The sequence below is a fragment of the Setaria italica genome, chromosome IX (genome assembly GCF_000263155.2).
Source record: "Setaria italica strain Yugu1 chromosome IX, Setaria_italica_v2.0, whole genome shotgun sequence".
Taxonomy (NCBI): domain Eukaryota; kingdom Viridiplantae; phylum Streptophyta; class Magnoliopsida; order Poales; family Poaceae; genus Setaria; species Setaria italica.
The window spans coordinates 2,183,862-2,203,389 of record NC_028458.1 but is presented as its reverse complement, the minus strand read 5'-3'; the positions used below and the strand labels follow the sequence as shown (position 1 = coordinate 2,203,389).

At 45.8% G+C, this 19,528-nt stretch overlaps 1 protein-coding gene across 1 annotated transcript; it reads left to right on the top strand.

The window, feature by feature from the left end:
• The first annotated feature begins 11,242 nt into the window (after window positions 1-11,242).
• Window positions 11,243-18,596, top strand: LOC101777719 (probable cadmium/zinc-transporting ATPase HMA1, chloroplastic). The gene is made up of 13 exons (XM_012848885.2): window positions 11,243-11,827; window positions 13,239-13,389; window positions 13,478-13,662; window positions 13,865-14,011; window positions 14,245-14,440; window positions 14,843-14,955; window positions 15,262-15,396; window positions 15,965-16,087; window positions 16,404-16,565; window positions 17,204-17,420; window positions 17,579-17,766; window positions 17,855-17,941; window positions 18,248-18,596. The coding sequence occupies exons 1-13, from the start codon at window positions 11,312-11,314 to the stop codon at window positions 18,260-18,262; spliced, it is 2,235 nt and encodes a 744-aa protein (XP_012704339.1). The 5' UTR covers window positions 11,243-11,311; the 3' UTR covers window positions 18,263-18,596.
• Window positions 18,597-19,528: the final 932 nt, after the last annotated feature.

Genomic DNA, 19,528 nt, shown 5'->3' with positions numbered 1-19,528 from the left:
ATAGGCCTGTAGCAACCCTAGGTAGACGTGTCCATGAACGTTGGGGAGCATGATCTCCTCCGTCTCTCGCTCGCGAAACTGCACAGGCTGCAAGGCCACATGCATGGCCGGATTTGCGCGGCCGGGGGCGGGCAGGGGCGATGGCGCTGCGCAAAGGCCAGGCAGGCAGAGATCAGCTGTTCGGGGCTGGCCGGCTGCCACGCACGCAGTATGCAGAAGGCTAGCTGTTGGCGCGCGCGTCCTGCCAAGGGTGACAGGACGCAAACCCTCTTTTCGCCGGCGACCGAGGAGAAAAGCTACCGCCCCGCCGCTTGCCATTTTCGTGAAAGCGCGGCGCGGTTGGTGGCGAAAAGCAAGCAAGCAGGGCGGAGGCGACCCGTGCCGCGCTGCAGCCTGCAATGGAACCGGCCGACCGGAACACGGCGCACGGCAGCGCGCGCAGGCGACGATGAGAGGACCAGCAGCAGGCCAGCACGTCGCTGCAGAGCCCAGCGCGCTCATCCCCCAGGCGTGCATACTACGGCCACAGAGCACGCGACACGTACGAGATCGAGGCGCCAGGCCGGATCCCGACCGCCAGAGGCAAAGGGTTTCTTCTGCTCCTGCCTATATATCTAGGTCGAGTGCTTGCGGCGCCACCTGGCAAACACCTTGGCGATCGGGCTCGATCGGCTGCAAGTTGAAGTCGGAGCCAAATAAATCCATCCATACGTGCAATGTGCACAGAAGCAGAATCAGCTAGCTGCACCTACCTAATTGGAGTCCCTATAAAAAAAGAGTTGGAGTTATTTTTCGAATAAAAAAGAGTTAGAGTTTTTTTAGAAAAAGAAAAAAAGAGAGTTGCCGGGCTCATAATAAAATAAAGAGGGCTATTACGTTTTCTTCTTTGTCTTATTCTTCTCGACAATCAGTTGTCCTTTGAAACCGATGGATCAGATCGGCCAACGTGACGAATTGAGATACAGGTTTACACTCTTTTTTTTTTCAATCTATGATGAATGCATGCATTCTATTCTTTTGTTTCTTTTCCTCATATTCTAGGTACAGCTATATAACCGAATTGCCAATGGTAGTCGTAACGCTAGTGTGAATTTTAGGCGGTACGGTATAAATTACAAGGTGGTTTATGTCTGATTTAATTTTCAGGCGACAACTCCGGAAGTTTATGTTGAAGCTCAGAGGGAAAAAGTCTGACTATATGTTAAAGACATGTATGTCACACGCAAATACCGTGCGGATGAAATAATCTGAAGGTCGTCATTGTCTCGAGAAATAATAATGCAGCGAATTAGGATGAGAGTACTAAGAGACGAATTCGATGAGCTCAAGTCTATGGGGGTGCTATGGCGGTGGGCGGTATTTAGGAAGGAAAGGGCCAACATTAATCGTTTAATAGCGTCTGTCAGACGGTCCCTTGACATACAAACATCGGCGTCTGCAAGTAGGGTTGTTGTATTTGACGTCATGTGCAGATGCTTACGACATTAAAGTCCACAGCCATCTCTTGCGCATGCCCTTGAAGGAAGCGTTGAGAAGATGAAGGCTGGGTATGAAGAAGACGAGAGAGATTTTAGCTTCATACTACAATAATGCTGCTCAAGATACAAAAGCCTCGCTAGCTCTCTTAACACTGCTACTACTACCGAACATGTAAGTGGTACCCTGCGAACAGTGCTTGGGAAAGCGTGTACAATGAGATTGATGTTGTACACGGCAGCTTCAGTAGTTTTAGGTTGCATCATTATGTTCTTCTAAAAAGATTTCTAGTTATGTATAGGCTTTTTACGAAAAGGAGCAGTGAAGGAAATCTGAATAAGGAGGTTTCCGATCCAGATCTTGCGTGGTTCTCTCTATTTTATTATCTCTTCTCTCTTCCACTGACGTTAGGACCAATGGTGATGGAGAAAAAGTCCAAACTACTCCCCTCAAGTATAGCAAAAGTCCAAATAACCTCCTAAATTATTTTCTAGTTCAATTTATCCCCCCTAAACTATGCTTTTTATTCAACTAACTTACCCCTAATGCAATTTGTTCTTTTTATTTTCTCCATACACAAGTTGAATTTTAATTTGAGATTTTGCAGGTGATAGTGGACATCAGAATCTATGTTAAAAAATATATTATAATTTTTATCATTATTTTTTATATAATTTTGTATAGCAGGATAAATCTATTATTAAATATTCGACCCCATCAAAATAATGATAAAAAGTTTATGATATATTTCTAATATATCTTATGATGCCTACTATCACATTGCAAAATTTTAACTTATGACTCCACTTGTGCATGAAAAAATAAAAAATAAATTACATGGTCTAGAGGGCAAACTGAACCAAGAAATACTTTAGAAAATTATGCGTACTTTGGTTATACCCCTGTCATTTCTTGTCAACCTCTTCTCAATGCAACTCTCACCGAGCCCGCATACGTGCCGCATGGCGGCCCTCTATTGTCACGTTTCGATGCTAGGCGTGTGTGTGTGGATGAGCAGGCTATGCGTGCACGGTGCACACACCATCTGCCTGCTACACCTTGAAGTTGGTGAGTAGCTTCAACCGTCCGGGAGGTTGTTCAGGCTGGGGCCATCTACACGCGCGGTTAGTGGAGTCGATCATGGCCGAGTAACTCTCACCCTCGCGTCGTTCCTCCACTGCGTCGACACAACAACGACACCGGCTAAGCAGCGGCACCCCGGCCGGCCGGCCGTTTTACCTGGGCTCAGCTCTGTGCACGAGGATGGACCGCACGCCGCACTAGGACTGAGCCACGCTGGTGCACGAGCACCCTGCCGTCGCGCGCGCCAGGGACGCATCGCCGCAGACGGTCGTCTCGTTCGACGGCGTCATCAGAGAAGGCGCGCGCACCGTGCATTTCTCGACGAGCTTGCTGCTGCGGCAGTAAAAGAGAACGGAAAAACTTTGACGGCGTTTTGTTTGTTCTGATCCACAGCCAGAGCCGGCGCCCGGCCGTCCCATGCATCCTTGGCGTGCCGAGGATGCCAGCCTATCTCGAGTTCTCGCTCGCTATAAAATCACCACCTACCCAGGCCATTCCTCTTCGTGCATCCCTCGTCTCGTCTGCGCGAAACCCTTTGCCCCTCCGTCCTCAGCCCACCACCACCGCACGAAAAAGTTCCCCCTGTTAAAATTGTATTTGTAACCAGGTAGCTCTTGCTACTGTGCGCCATGCGCCATGATCTATTGTGCACATGTGCCATAATTGTAATCTTAGAGATAGACTCGGATTGCTTAAAGATAGATTCTCTTGTAAATCAAGTTATAAAGCAAATCGAGTCCTAGGTAATCACAATTGTATTCATGTAAATCTCTTGGTGGTTTTTCACCCTATATAAACACGCAACCGTGGCGAGCCAAGATAAGCAACCACATTTCCTCTTTTCTTACATTACATGGTAAACAGAGCATCCTCTTCCACAAACATCCACAACCTCCAATGACGTCACCATCAACTTCCACACCGGCGCTATTAGGGGTTGTCTCCGAGAAATTTAACTTGAGACAACTACCTCCTATAGATGGCTCAATTCCTTCCTGCTATACAAGGAGCTCAACTCATGGGGATTCTAAATGGATCTATCCCTGAGCCGCCCAAGACTCTGGAGGTGGTCAAGGCGGACAGCAAGAAGGAGATCGTCCACAATGCCAAGTACGACTCCTGGGTTGCAAAAGATCAGCAGGTATTGAGCTACCTACTGAATTCTCTCACCAAGGATGCACTAGCACCGGTGGCAACGGCAACCACAACAGCAGAAGCATGGGAGGCGCTTGAGAGGATGTTCTCGGTGCACTCCAAGGCTCGGATTGCAAATCTGCGCTACCTACTATCTACAACTAAGAAGGGTAACATGTGGTCCTCAGCTTATTTCACCAAGATGTGTTTTTTCAAAGATGAATTAGCCACGGTTGGGAAGTTCATAGATGATGATGAGATGATTCACTTTATCTTGAATGGTCTTGACTTTGATTATAATCCCTTTGTGTCTTCTATGCTTGGTCGGGTTGATTCTCTTTCTTTGAGTGATATGTACTCTCAACTGCTTACATATGATCAACTCATGAAGATGCATCAAGAAGGTGCCCAATTCCAGTCGTCAACCAATATGGCTGGTAGAGGACGTGGCTATGGCAACAGCTATGGTGGCCGTGGCCGAGGCAATAACAATTGTGGTCGTGGCCGTTGCAATGGTGGTCGCGGTGGATCATACCGTGGCAACAATAACAGTAGCTCCGGCCCAAGTAACACGTTCAAGCAAGGAGGACGCAATGCCAAGACAATTTGTCATGCAAGAAAGTAGGACATGAAGCAGATCGCTGCTGGTATAGATATGATGACAATGAAGATAAACAAAATCAAAAGTCCGTAGGGGCAGCTACTACTGGTTATGGCTATGACACAAACTGGTATGTAGACAGTGGGGCGTCTGATCATGTTACTAGTGAGCTTGAGAAGATGACAGTCCATGACAAGTGTAACAGGCGAGATCAAGTAAATACGGCCAATGGAACAGGTATAACAATTAGTAACATTGGTCATCCAACTTTACACACCCCTAGCAAAAATATTATTCTCAAAAATATTCTTCATGTTCCTGGTGCTAGCAAGAATTTAGTTTTTGTTCATAAGCTAGCTTGAGATAATGATGCCTTCTTAGAATTTCATCCAAATTTCTTTTGTATAAAGGATCAGGAAACGAAGAAAGTCATCCATCAAGGTAGCTGCCGAGGAGGTCTCTATCCCTTAGGATCAAACATATCTCCAGAAGATCCCAGGAAACAAGTTTTTTCGGTCAATAAACCTTCAGCTACATGTTGGCATAGTAGACTTGGTCATCCAGCTTTTCCTATTATAGAGAAAATCCTTAGTTTGAATAAACTTCCTTGTACTAGTGATAAAAATTCAGAGTCTATTTGTAATTCTTGTCAGATGGCCAAGAGTTGTCAGCTTCCATATCCTATATCAAATAGTTCATCTGAATTTTTTCTTGATCTGATTTTCTCTGAGGTCTGGGGACCTATTTCCTTATGTGTTGGGTGCCATAGCTATTATGTTAGCTTCATTGATAATTTCAGCAAATGTACTTGGATTTATCTCCTAAAGAAAAAAATCCAATGTCTTTCATGTTTTCCACAATTTCCAACAACTCGTAGAAAGAAAATTCAGTCGAAAGATTAAGTCTATGCAGTTAGATTCGGGAGGCGAATATGAGAAGCTGAATTCCTTTTTCCAACGCATAGGCATCACACATCGTGTGTTTTGTCCCCACGCTCATCAACAAAACGGTGTTGCCGAACCATCACATAGTTGAGGTAGGGCTTGCTCTTCTTGCTAATGCATCCATACCCTTGAAATATTGGGATCATGCCTTTCTAACCGCAACCTACCTCATTAACCTTCTTCCAAGCAAATTCATTGACTATGATGTCCCTGTTATTCGACTTCTTCACGAGACTCCTAATTATACACCCCTTCGAGTTTTTGGTTGCGCTTGTTGGCCCAACTTGCATCGATATAACTCGCGCAAGCTTGCTTTTCGCTCTACTCATTGTGCCTTCTTAGGCTATAGTGCTATGCACAAGAGGTTTAAGTGCCTTGACATCTCTACTGGACGCATCTACATCTCTAGAGATGTTGTCTTTGATGTGGAAATTTTTCCCTTTTGCTCATCTCAATCCTAATGCCGGCACCCAACTACACAAAGAAATTATTCTTTTACCTTCACATTTGCTTAGCTATGTGGATGTAAGTTGTGTGTCTAATGATGCTAATCTATCTAATGGTTCTGGTGAGAATATTGGTGATGTGCAAGAATTAAATCCATCAAATTTGGAGCTCAATGTTGAAGAAGAAGACGCATACGATAATAACTCAGGAGCTGCTGAAGTCCCGGCCGCAAACGATCCCGTCACCGAATCCCAGGCGGATTCGCCTGCGCTCACCGCTAAATCAGGCGCTGAAATCTGGGGAGATCCGCCCGACCCCACTGGCTCATCTGCAGCAGCTCCGCATGCGCCGTGTGGACCGGACGCCGATTCCCGGGGCCCCACTCGCTCGCCCGCGGCCTCTGCAAGTGCGCCGCGTAGGGAGGGCAGAGGATCGCTTGCCCGCGGCCTCTGCAAGATGTGTGCAAGACGCGAACAAGGGGATAAGAATCATTCGAGGGGGATTAGGAGCATTGCAATGCACTCTGATTTGCGTGTAATTGAAATGTTGACACAGAGATGGCTATCTCTTTGGTAGCAATGCATAAAGGCAATTCCTTGTGTCATGGAGTTTTCTGAAGACCAACGGGTATGCACGTGCGGACAAGCATGTACCACGAGTAGATCGGATCATAGGTAGCCCGACCTGACAAACCCGACCCAACCCACCCGAAAAAAGCCCAACCTGACCCGACCGGACCATGTGACGGTTCGAGCGTGGGCCCATTTTTTTCGGCCCAAAACCTGAAAAACCCAACCCAACTCAAAAGTTAAAAAAAAACCCGAACCCGACCCATCCCGACCATGTGCCGGGTGAGCGCAGGCCAAAAATTCTGACCCAACCATCCAAAGAACCTGACCCGACAAATGATCACGTCTGACCACGACCTGCCGTACTTCCTACCTACACTTGATGGCAGCCATCCGGTCCGGAGCTGCAACCCAACCCCTCACCGTCGCCGGCTCACCGCAGTTAGCGCGACATGGAGCAGCGGTTGACGGTTTCCTTTGCGCGTTCCCATTTGGCTGCGTGATGGAATGTGAACGCTGGCACACGGCGGTGTTCTTCCCATCGGAGACTCAGAGGACAAGACTTTCCGCACGTGAGTGCCGAACTCAATCTGCTGAGGAATCATAGTACTGTGACACATGATCGACGCAGCCCCGGTCGGGCGTCTCGCACCCAGAGTTTGGTTCCCGACACCGTACGCCGGCCGCCGGCGGTGGTCGACAACAGGCGCGTCGACCGGATGCCTTTGGTACGTGTCGCGGGGCAGGGCATCGCGACCGGAGCATCCGCAGTCTGAACCTGAACCTTAACTGAGCAGTTGAGCAGTGCGGCCAGCTAGCTGGGTGTCCTCATGGCATGGGTTCCCAGGCACCAGCGGCACCGTTTAGCATGTCAGCATCCACTGCATGCTGTGATTGATCACGATCAGGCCGGTCACGTCACGCCACATTTTGCTCGTGCATGGCAGGCCCGGACGTCGAGACGGACAGGCTCTCAGCCGCTCCGCGTTCGCCCGCACCGCGCGCCTCGCTCGCCCACTTGACCCTTCGACTCGCGCGCTCCCAAATTTCCCCGCCCGACTCGCCACCCCGATCGACGGCGCCGCCTCACGGCCACTCCCCTCCGATCCCCGCCGGCATGAGCTCCACCTCCTCGGGTCTCCGCGCCCTGTCGGCGGCGGCGGCGGCGGCATCGTCGCCGGGCCTGAAGCGGCCGCGGGTCCCCTTCCGACCCCGCCAAAAACCCTCGCCGCGCCTTCGCCTCCTCCCCGTTCGCCGACTTCGGCAGCTACATGGCCGCGAAGAACAGCAAGCTCGCCGCGCAGTTCGACGCCGACGCCTCCACCTCCGGCGCGGACGCCGGTGGGTTGTTCGCGGGCGTCTCCATCTTCGTCGACGGCTTCACCATCCCTTCTAGCCAGGTGCCCCCATCTCATCCTAAGCATTTCTCGCACCTGATCATCTGGTCGCAACTGAATTTTGTTGCTAATAAACCAGTGGGGTGCGTGTCGATCTAATTTTGTTTCGTTTGGGGGGATTTTTAGGAACTGAAGGAGATTATGCTGAACAATGGCGGCCGGTTTGTTAATTACTTCTCGAGGCACACGGTGACACACATTGTTTGCAGCAACCTGCCTCATAGCAAAATGAAGAACCTGAGGTATGTAAGTGGATGGGAAGGGAGCCTCAGAGCTTCTGTTAGCATGCCTCTGCCTTGATTATGATGATCGTGTTGCTGTTTGATCCAGAGCATTCAGCAATAAGGGACTTCCAGTTGTGAAGCCGGCATGGGTGGTGGATTCTCTGGCAGAGAACCGGATCCTCAACTGTATTTTCTCGTCCTTGCTCACCTTTTTGTAGTCAGTTTAGTGCTGAATGATCTGCTTCCTTAATGCAACTTTAGCTTAATTAGTGTCTGTATCTGGATTGAACATGTTGCCTGTATTGTGCTTGTTGGTGACAGGGTTGAGTGAGCTGACACTGTGTGGTTACCTCCTGGGACTAAGATAGATGTTTTATTTTTATGACCAGCAGAGTGTTCTCAATAATTTGTTCCTTGAGTTAAGATAGATATCCCCGTAATTAGAACTATGCTTTGTATGAAGGCCTATATGTAAAAATTATATGTGAAATCATGATCCAACAGTATTTTGCTTAGTTCTGTAAACATATGCCCTCATTTTTTATAAGAATAGAAGATTAATTTATTAAAATATAGACGTATGTACTTACAACCTATGTTGGTGCTTGATGAGCTTTTACACACTCGTGAATCCATATATTCTTATGCATTATCTTTTCTTACTATATTTGAACTCAGGTGCTCCATATCAAATAAGTCAGAATAGTTCTTCAAGCCGAAAGCAAATGAAGCTTTCTGCTTTCTTTCTGAGAAACAAAATGAAATGCGTCACCTGGGGGAGCAAAACGATCAAAATAAGGACATTGAGTTCCAATCTTCGTCTGCTCAGGAGGGATCACAGTATCAAAGTGGGGGTTGTGAAAGTGAATTTCAATGGATAATGTGGAGTTATCAAATGATTCGTTATCCTCAGATGAACTGAAGGCATCAACATTTGAACAAAGAGATAGTGGTGATTTTGCTGTTGATGAGGGTGAGTATGATTGTGAAACTGCATGTTCAGAGAGGAGGGTTAATGACATGGATGGTAAATGTGGTGTGGCTCAGTCCCCTGATGCAAAGTCAAGGTGTTCAAACTTATGCAGTACAAGCTCTACAGGCAGCCATTTGTCCTCACCATTGGAGAAAAGTGCAGCTAAACCTTCTAGTCGGCCACATTCAACCCTTACAGACCCAAATTTTGTTGAAAATTATTTTAAGGTATGGCGCTGTGGAACAAATAACAATATTTGATTTTTCATTTTCGCATTTGGTGGTCTACTGTTGGTAAATTTGTCATTTTATCTTTTTTAAGCTTCTGTTTCTAGCTTTGCTGCTCAGATATCTACCCATACGCTGTTCATGCAGTTTTTTGGTCATGCTGATTAGTTTTTATATTTTTATTTGGTGTTCTAGTTTTCTCGACTGCACTTCATTGGGACATGGAGGAACCGGTATAGAAAGCGCTTCTCAAATTTACTAGAAGCTAAAAGCAAAAAGTCGAATGCTGATCATTCAGGGAAGAAGAAAACGATCATTCATATTGATATGGTAATCTTGTAGTCCTATGGTGAGCTACAAAAATAGAATTGCATCTTGAATGTTGAATTCTTTATCAGAGAAAAAAGATTATTTGTTTCTGCTATGCTCTTAGGCATATTACTTTCACCGTCACCTCCTGTATGGTTGCAAAAATCTAAACAACCCTCCAAACATAGGAAGTCGGATCAGCTTGCAGTATGGATTTCAATTTTCAAATATAGTTCTGAATGCAGTAAGCATGATGAATTAGTAATGTACTTTTAAAGAAAAAAGATCTTATTAGGAATATGATTGTGTACAAAATGCTAACCATATGCTCAATTGTGAATTGCGATGCATTATGATTAATCTGGATGGATTGTTATAATCCCTGTAACCACTCATTGTCACGTGAGCTGTGCTTTCTTGATTCTAAGTCAAGTAATTTCGGACGACCGAGTTAGCTCGTTTAAAGTACATTATCGCATGTTAGGTGACTTAAGTGCTCCACACACCTCCACGCGCGGCTGCCGCGGCCATCGCAATCACCATGGCCAGTGCCACGGTCACCACGTAGTGGACGTGCTCGGGGCGGGCGGGGGCGCGGGTGCCGCGGACGGCGAGGGCGATTGGGCTGGCCGACGCGCTGCGGGAGCGCGTCCAGGTCTGCTGCGCCTCGCTCGGGCTCCTGGTGGCCACCGCCTGCCCGCACGTCGCGGCGCTCAACTCCGTCGGGCGCCAGCAGGCCGCGCTCATCGCCTTCGCCTACCCTTCTCGTCGGGGTAATGCTACTCCTGCTATTTGTTCGACTTGGCAATTACTGGAAGCCTAAAAATACAATCTGAGAAATGCTAGAGTCGAAATGAAAGCAAATGCTACGAAGGCAAAATGGAAAGAGTCGTGCGTCTTGAAGGGGAAAAAATAATAAAAGAATTCATGAGCCTTGGAGGTTTTGGGCCTACAAGGCTGGATTTCTAGCCTTGTTTACTTCCCAATTTGGGATAGGCAAAATTGGCATTTTGCCATAAATGCGCAACTGTAGCGTTTCGTTTATATTTGTGAATTATTGTCCAAATATTGACTAATTAGGCTCAAAAGATTCGTCTTGCAAAGTACAACAAAACTGTGCAATTAGTTTTTGATTTCGTCTACATTTAGTACTCCATGCATGTACCGCAAGTTTGATGTGATGGAGAATCTTCTTTTTGCATAGTGTCAAAGTTGGAAGTTTGGAGGGAAGTAAACAAGGGCGTGCCACAAGTTATGTCTGTGCCTGGCGAAACATTGGCCCAGCAGATGCATCAGCCAATGCCATCGCTTCTTGAAAAAATGATGTTACTGTAGATCAGAAGAGGATAAATTTCTCTTTTTTATTTCCAATATTTTATATTCCTTTTATGACCCACGTATACCACTGAAATACTTGTTTGTTTTAAGGTATGATTTTTTGAACGATCCGATACGAGATTATGCCTGATTTTTTTGAAGGAATCGATACGAGATTATGTCTATTGCATTGATAGAGGAGAGGATTTCACGTATCACTGAAATATTAATGTCAGATGTGTAGCGGTAGCAAAATAGAGGCCCCTTTTCCCCGAAAAAGACATAAATGCGTCTTGTGCATTGTACAGTAGATTAACAAGTTACAAATCGCAAAATCAGAGTCGACACGATGTTGCGACTCGGTGACATGGTGACGACACGACTCCACGAGGCAAACCCCGGCCCGGGCCCCCGCGCCCACGCCCGTCATCGCCATCGCCTGGCTCGCAGGCACCCGTGCACCACACGCCCGCCAGTCCAACCCCTGGTGGACTAGTCCCGTCCCCGTCCCGTCCGGCTCCCCCCCCCCCCCACACACACACACACACCCCCAGCAGCAGCGTCAACCGCCTCGCTGAAGCGATCTCCATCCCCACCCGCCGCCGGCGCGATGCAATTCCTCACCGCCTCCGCCTCGGTCTCCTCGCCGGTCACGCCGTCCGCGCACCTGCTCCGCCTCTCGCGGACCCCGCCCTTCCCGCACCTCCGCCGCCGCTGCTCCCCGCCCAAACCCCTCGCCCTCACCCGCCGCCCGCCGCTCCTCGTCGCCTCTCGCTCGTCCCTGCTCTTCGCCTCTCGCCCGTCCCTGCTCTTCGCCCCCCGCGCGTACGGCGGCCACGGCCACAGCCACAACCATCACCATCACCACGGCCATGACCACCACCACCACGGCCACGGCCACCACGGGGTGGACGCGCACGGGGGAGGCGGGGGCGCGGCGGTCATGCGGGTGGCGCGGGCGATCGGGTGGGCCGACGTCGCCGACGCGCTGCGGGAGCACCTCCAGCTCTGCTGCATCTCCCTCGGCCTCCTCCTCATCGCCGCCGCCTGCCCGCACGTCGCGCTGCTAAACACCGTCGGGTGCCTGCAGGCCACGCTCATCGCCGTCGCCTTCCCTCTCGTCGGGGTAATGCTTAGCCACTCTGCTCCTTTGCTAGTTGTGACGTTCCTGCCCCATATCAGGGGATCACCACTAACTAGGTTCAATTGAACAGGGCCGTCGAAGGCCAAGAGCGAGGTGAGCGACCGCGCAGGGCCTAAAAAACGAAGGGCCTCACAGATTTTAACACCCCAAGCCCAGTACTCGATCGTTTAGGGCACAAACTCGGCAGCTCGCGAGCTCTGATCCGCCCGCGTCCGACACCCCGCCGCGCGGCAACTAAATCGTTGCATGCTCGCAGCCCCTTCGGCCCTTCCGCTTCCGATTTTCCTGTGATCCCATCACAAACTCGAGACTCGAGAGTCAAAATCGGATCGACGAATAGCAAGACTGCAGTCTGCAGGTCACGGTGATCTCCTTGTGGCCGGGAAGCCGCAAGATGCCATCGGGCCAACACCCAACGGCCAGGGACCCAGCATGAGGTCAGTTTTTTTCTGAATGCAATCCATTGGTTCCTTTCTTCCTGAATTGATTTTTAAGAAAACTGCTAGTACATGTACGTGTGCTGTTTGATTTAATTCAAATTACTTTTATTTTGTTTATGGAACAGAGATTAGTTTCCATGTCTACATGAATTAGAAAGTACTTCCTCCATCCTAAAAAGAAAGAATGATGTTTTGGCATTCAAAATTTGTCCAAAAAGAATGGCGTTCTAGGATTTAAATCTTATGCATACATAATCTGGCGCGTTGATCTCGTGCATGCATGATTAAATGGAAACATATTTTCTTCATTTTCTATATGCAAACTGAACTAAGGGTACATGCATGTTTTTCGTTCACCCCTAATCTGTCTGAAAAATCCTAAAAATCATTCTTTTTGGGATGGAGGGAGTATGATTTAGATTCTGAAAAGCATGATGTCTTTAATATTGAAGGGCCTCATTTTGCATTTCACACACGGCCTCAGATTCCTGGAGACAGCCCTGCACTTTCGGAGGAACTAGTTAGTGTCTGAGTGTGTCATTTCTGTGTTGCTGTAATTTCAATGAGAATTTGTTGCTAAGGAAATTATAGCATGGGATTGGGGTTTCAGTTGTAAATGAGCACGCTTCATCCTTTCCTTTGGAAACATTTTTGGCATAAAATTTTATGGGATCAAGTGGCATTGGTGATTTTGTCTACAAGCTTACAGAGGGAAGCTACTATTTGGATGCTATCATAGAACTTTAGTATTCTTGTTCAAAGCTTAAAATTAGCCATTCTGTTGTTGAGACTTCAGCTACAGCTTATCAGCAGCTGACGTGACAGTCACGCCAATGTAAAATGAAATTAATTGAACATGAAACTGTTATTTGCTTTGGTTTCCTCCTGAACAAGGGAGATCAGAATAATTTGTTGTTTTGAGGCTTGCTTAACATTTCTTGCTTATTGTTTAGGTGTCTGCAGCGCTTGATGCTCTTGTAAATATTGCTGATGGAAGAATAAATATCCATGTTCTTATGGCTCTTGCTGCATTTGCTTCTATATTTATGGGAAATGCATTGGAGGGTGGCCTGCTCCTTGCAATGTTTAACTTGGCTCATATCGGTACATTTCTTCTGACAACAATTGAAAGTCCCATGTGTTAGCTCCTGTTGTGTGTGTATTAAAAGTTTCATGTTCTTGTTTCTTACAGCTGAAGAGTATTTTACAAGTAAGTCAATGTTTGACGTGAGGGAACTGAAGGAAAATCACCCTGAATTTGCCCTGTTGTTAGAAACAAGTGGAGAAGAATCTGTACAGTTTTCAAATTTAAGTTACACCAAAGTTCCTGTGCATGATCTTGAAGTGGATTCTCATATCTTGGTCAGAACTGGTGAGGTGTGTTATATCTTGTATAGAATTTCAGTCCTTGCATTTCCTATTTTTGTTTTCAATTCATAGCTTCGTCGTGGATTTTTTACTTTGTTTCTAACTGAGCACAATGGTTTGACTTATCTTTTTTTGCCCTTCATGCTGTTCGTGTTCTTATTCTGTACGGTAGAAATTTATCTCATTTTGGTGCAGCTCTTTTATTCTTTAGTCTGTGCCTGTTGATGGAGAAGTCTACCAAGGTTCGTCAACTGTCACAATTGAACACCTAACTGGTGAAACAAAACCTCTTGAAAGGACAGTGGGAGATGCCATACCAGGCGGTGCCAGGAACTTGGAAGGAAGGATGATTGTAAAGGTTTGGCCTTTTTCCCCTTAAATGAAGAGGCTGGTTGCCTGGTTCCAACTTTCTTTGATGAAGAGAAGGGAACCTAATTAACCTTTTGAGATTTAACAAAGGTTTAGTTTTAGTCAGTAGTTGCTAGTAACAATACTTCTTTGCTAGTATATTATGTTTCCTTCTCTTCTAGATTGTTCCTTGCCACCTTGCAAGAGAATGATTTGTTGTCTGTTTACTACCTTTTGTTCTAGGTGACCAAATCATGGGTGGATTCAACACTCAACAGAATTGTCCAATTGACTGAAGAGGGCCAGCTAAACAAGCCAAAGTTGCAAAGATGGCTCGATGAATTTGGAGAGTACTATAGCAGAGTTGTGGTGGCCCTTTCTTTGGCTGTTGCACTGTTGGGTCCGTTACTCTTTAAGTGGCCCTTTTTTGGTAACTCAGGTAATCCTCTAATGTTACACTGCTGTATTGGTCCCGTTATCTACTTACTCCCTCCGTCCCAAAAAACATGTCACCCTAGGAATTTTAGGACAGATTAATAAGGAGGTGAAATGACCTCGATTGCCCCTATTTATTAGCCATATTTGGTGCTAATTGACTGCTATATGCCCACATGCACATGCACACATGCCATGTCTTGTTTTTTGGGACAAATTTGAATTGCAGAATGACTTGTTTTTTGGGGTGGAGGGAGTATATAGAACATATTATGTACTTCTTGATAGTTCTTAATGCAGTACGCTTTGGATAACTTTCCTACTGTCGATTTTGATTGACCAATTTTATTGATTTGATACACTTAGCTCCAGGCTAGAACTTTCTGTGCTCTGACATTTTCTTTAGTTTGTAGGGGTTCAATTTACCGTGGATTAGGACTTATGGTGGCTGCATCTCCCTGTGCATTGGCTGTAGCTCCATTGGCATATGCAACTGCAATCAGTTCTCTTGCTAGTAAGGTACTGTTTGAAAGTTTCAGTTGTTCGATCTCTTCATTTGATGATACAAACATTCTTGGTTTATGAATTTCATGAAAGCATCAAACATTTGATTCATATTGTACACAAGTGAGTACAGCTCACAGTATCCTAATAAAAATCTTTGTTCAAATGGTACAATTACTGCATCTGCGGAGTTCCTCCTGGATGTTATGGGAGATAGCACCATAGCAGCTGTTTTGCTTTCTGAACACACACCTTTCTATGAGCTGCTCTGTTTCCACCTGGTATAGTGGATTGATGAACCTTTCTTTTGTTCCCCTGTAGGGAATTTTGTTGAAAGGTGGTCATGTCTTAGATGCTCTTTCTGCTTGTCAGTCTATTGCTTTTGACAAGACAGGCACGTTAACAACGGGGAAGCTTACTTGTAAAGCAATCGAGCCTATCCATGGACATTTGGGTGTCAGTCTGTTTAATTGTTTTGTTTTGATTTGCATGCATTCTCATAACTAGAACTCTCCACTACTTGGGCTTGCTAGGCGTGGCTAGAATCTACTCCCTGCACGAGTGCAAATATTGTACCAGTGTTGTGGTTAAACTCAGGCACAGATCTGTGTTGCTTATTTGGACGTTGCATTAGTTGGCGCATTCGGTGCATGTGATTGCTGTAATTTCTATTTCACACGAGGCATTAGTTGTAGTCTTGCACTAGACTAGCATGGGTCCTAGTTAGCATGAATGCCACTATGAGCTTATCTGTGCCGATTCAGAAAAATATAGATTCTACTGTTCTTTTTTGTATAATGGGCTGGGGATCCGATTCACGCTTAAGCGAACCTATGTGTACATTTAATAGCGTGTTTTCAAACACTGCACTCAACCTTGGTGTAGATTTCCTTGTCTTTTTTTGCACTAGTTGAAGCATTGCATTGAGACTTGCAGCGCATATAATATAGGTTCTGCTGTTCATTTTTTTTTTCTTTTGTGCACTGACATTTGTAGACTAGTCCATACCAAACAATTGACATAGAGTTTGCATGATCACAGGGCTGTTTTAGATCACTCTGTTGGAAAGGAGCTTCCAGCTGTTGCTGTAGAAAGTTTTGAATGCTTACCTGGTAGGGGAGTTGCTGCTACTTTGAGTGGTGTAAAGGTATGTGTAAATTTCATAATACGTTTCAATCAGCAAAGTCATCTGGAAATCTTCAATGTGTCAAAGAACTTACCTGTGTTAGATACAACTTAGGTGTGTTACTTGAAACACCATTGGCCATTAATGTATGCTGTAAGTCGCATGTGTTTCATCCAATGGAATTGTGTTGTTCAGTGGTTATCATATTCTCCTACCTACTCACAAGTCAACAATTTAGCATGAATGTTTTTTTTTTTTGCTGTTTGGTCGGTATGGAGTAACTGGAAGAGTCAGCCTTTGACATGCTAGCTTAACACCTCATACATTTGCATTACAGGCAAGAAACAACGAAAATGAGCTGTCCGAGGCATCTATTGGTTCTGTGGACTATATTTCACTATACAGATCTAATGGTGAATCGGAGCAAATAAAACAAGCAGTAAAAATTTCTGCATATGGGCCTGAATTTGTCCAAGCTGCTCTATCCGTTGATAAAAAGGTAAATTAAGTTTCATGTATCTGGCCATGTATTTTGCTCTAGTCCACCTAAGTGATGAACCACTACGGTCCCATCCCATTGCACAGTCAGAATGACCAAAACACATCCCAGGTGGTTTCAACGCTAGTGTTTGGTCCATCTGATATGGGAGTATGGGCATATAGCCTGTGGGCCTCTCTATTCTGAAACTGGATCAGCAGGTGCCCTCATAATTTGAATCTGATGCATGATTTGGCTGGTTTGGACATTATAGCCTTCTTTGAGTCCTACTTAGAACCTCTGAACTTGCTCTTCTTCAAGTGAAGGTGACCTTAGATTGCTTTTTCATTGAAAGAAACATAACCTTACCTTGTTTGGCCAAAGGTTCAGTCACCACTCACCAGAGAAGGTTGTACCAGTGACTGTATCATGTACTCATGGTTCTGCCAGAGTGCTGATTTCTTCTGCTTGCAAAAAAGTACACAGATTTGATCATTCGAATAAGTTATCACCTTATGAGCCTTAGCCCTTAGGTTTCGTAGTAACTCCCTGTCTGACAAACAAGCATTTGGATTTTGAGAATGTACAATGTACCCTCAATGAGGAGTGAACTGATGTCAAGTGCATGTATTCATATCAGCTCGTTTTATTTTTTTAAGGTAACCCTTTTCCACTTTGAGGATGAACCCCGTCCTGGTGTTTGTGAAGTTATATATACCTTAAGAGAAAAGGCTAAACTTCGCATCATGATGCTCACTGGAGACCATGAATCAAGTGCCCAGAGGGTTGCTAAAGCTGTTGGTATTGATGAAGTCCATTCCTCTTTAAAGCCAGAGGACAAATTGAATAAAGTAAAAGCAGTTTCAAGGGAGCGAGGTACATTCCTTTTATGCATTAAATTATAAAATTGGAAACCTATACTATTTATGAGCTCAACCATATATCATAGAAGCTTGAACTCGAAGTTATATAACTTTTGTTTACGGACATTTTCCTTGTGTTCATTCATCATTTACCTTTGTATCGATTCCCAGGTGGAGGTTTAATAATGGTCGGTGATGGTATAAATGATGCACCAGCTCTTGCAGCTGCAACAGTCGGAATGGTTCTAGCCCAACGTACCAGTGCAACAGCAGTGGCTGTGGCAGATGTTCTGTTGTTGCAGGATAATATTTGTGGGGTGCCTTTTTGCATTGCTAAGGCCCGCCAAACAGCTTCACTGGTATAGACTGTTCACTGTTTGCATGTGTGACACTTCAGCTTCACATGCAATATTACTGATTCTTACACTTTGAGGTTTATCCTTGCAGGTCAAACAAAGTGTGGCCCTGGCCTTAACTTGTATTGTTTTTGCTGCGCTTCCTTCTGTCTTGGGATTTCTTCCTCTTTGGTTGACGGTAAGTTTCTTGTCATGGCTAGGTGCATCTGTGTTTACATTGCTAGGAAATTTGGCAATTGTTCAAGTGACCTGGGCCCTAATTAAATTGTAGGTTTAATAAATGCAATGTTATAAATACCCGTCGGTAGTACAGTGGAGTGGCACCTTAGACTTCTACAGGAATAGTGGATTTTAGTTCCCATATATTGGATGGGTTCTTCATACATATTTCCATTATGCATTCCCAGCAAAGTGTCATGGTATTTGCAAGTGTAGTCCTTTGTCTCCCCTGTGCTCATATTTCTATCTTCATTACAATTTTCAGGTACTTCTTCATTAAGGAGGAACCCTTCTAGTGTGCCTCAACTCAATATGAGCCCTGAACACTCCGACATGGTCCTTGGTAGACGACATCCGGCAGCTCTTTGATGGACTAAGGAATTATTTCTCATCCAAGTTCAACAACTCTTCATCAAACTATGTCGCGAACACTGTTCCCTTGTAGATACCATGTACAGCAACGGTTCTTTTCTTACCTTCTGTGTGGTACTGTTTGAATTTAGATGAGGGGTTCTAACCTAATTTTTGTAGGCTGTACTCTTATCACCACCATGTAAAGAAAGGAAATTTGGCTTAATGTTGAGGTAAGAAGTCAAAAACAGTGCTGAACATTCTGTTACGATGGTGCTGCAGAAGCCAGGCTTCTGGCCCGTTCGTTTATACTTTATAGGAATCCAAAGCAAGCATACCATTTGACTGGCGGGCCAAAGCAAAACGTGTTCTCATGAGACATGAATGAAGCGACCCACAGACGAAGAGAAAATGCGTCATGCCAATCTAGGAAGATACTGCACTGAAAGACTGAAACTGGAATTCAGATAAAGCACAAGCAGTTGCCTTAATACTTGGGAATTATTCAATTTACATATAGACATAGAGTTGCTATAATAAGAAATAAGAGTGAAAAGACATCTGTGAACCACCACCCTCGCCAACTGTGGTGAAGTATAGAAGGAGAGATGAATAGGGTTTTGTCGATGCCATGATATGTGGCCCCTTTGGCGCAACCTACATCTGTCCAGAATCAGCCTTTTGGCCTTTCAAAAGAAGAAGAAAGAATCAGCTTATTAGAGAGATGACGATGAAAAGCAAATTATTCGTTTACGGCCGCAGAACGCTGGCGTTTGGCACAACTCCTTTTACACATGGTATGTATCCATGTCACCATGTGTAAAACTAGAGGTGCTGCGAAGTACTCCCTCCGTCCCAAATTACTATTCGTTTTGGTTTTTCTAGATACATAGTTAAAAAAGTGAAAACAAATAGTAATTTGGGATGGAGGGAGTATGAAAAGGATTGTGTACGGGGAACATTTGGTAAAGAAAGACGTGGTGGGTAGGTACCTGCGGAAGATTTCGAGGCGGCTTAGGAAGGCCAGGGCCGCTGGCAAGGGGTCGCTGCCGTCGCCAAGCGGCGGCGACGACGACACGGCCCGCGAGAGGGCCGAGTCCGTGGCGCGCGCTATCTCGTACTGCAAGGACACGCTCCGGCGCGGCGCGGCGCCGCCCCGGCCGCCGCCCGCCCAGTCCTAGCCATGACGACAGCT

Bases quoted from the DNA above. Each gene is read 5' to 3' on its own strand.
- LOC101777719 (XM_012848885.2), top strand. From the start codon at position 11,312: ATGCAATTCCTCACCGCCTCCGCCTCGGTCTCCTCGCCGGTCACGCCG. The intron at 11,828-13,238 runs GTAATGCTTAGC...CTTATTGTTTAG, and splicing joins TCGCCTTCCCTCTCGTCGGG to GTGTCTGCAGCGCTTGATGC. The intron at 16,088-16,403 runs GTATGTGTAAAT...TTTGCATTACAG, and splicing joins CTACTTTGAGTGGTGTAAAG to GCAAGAAACAACGAAAATGA.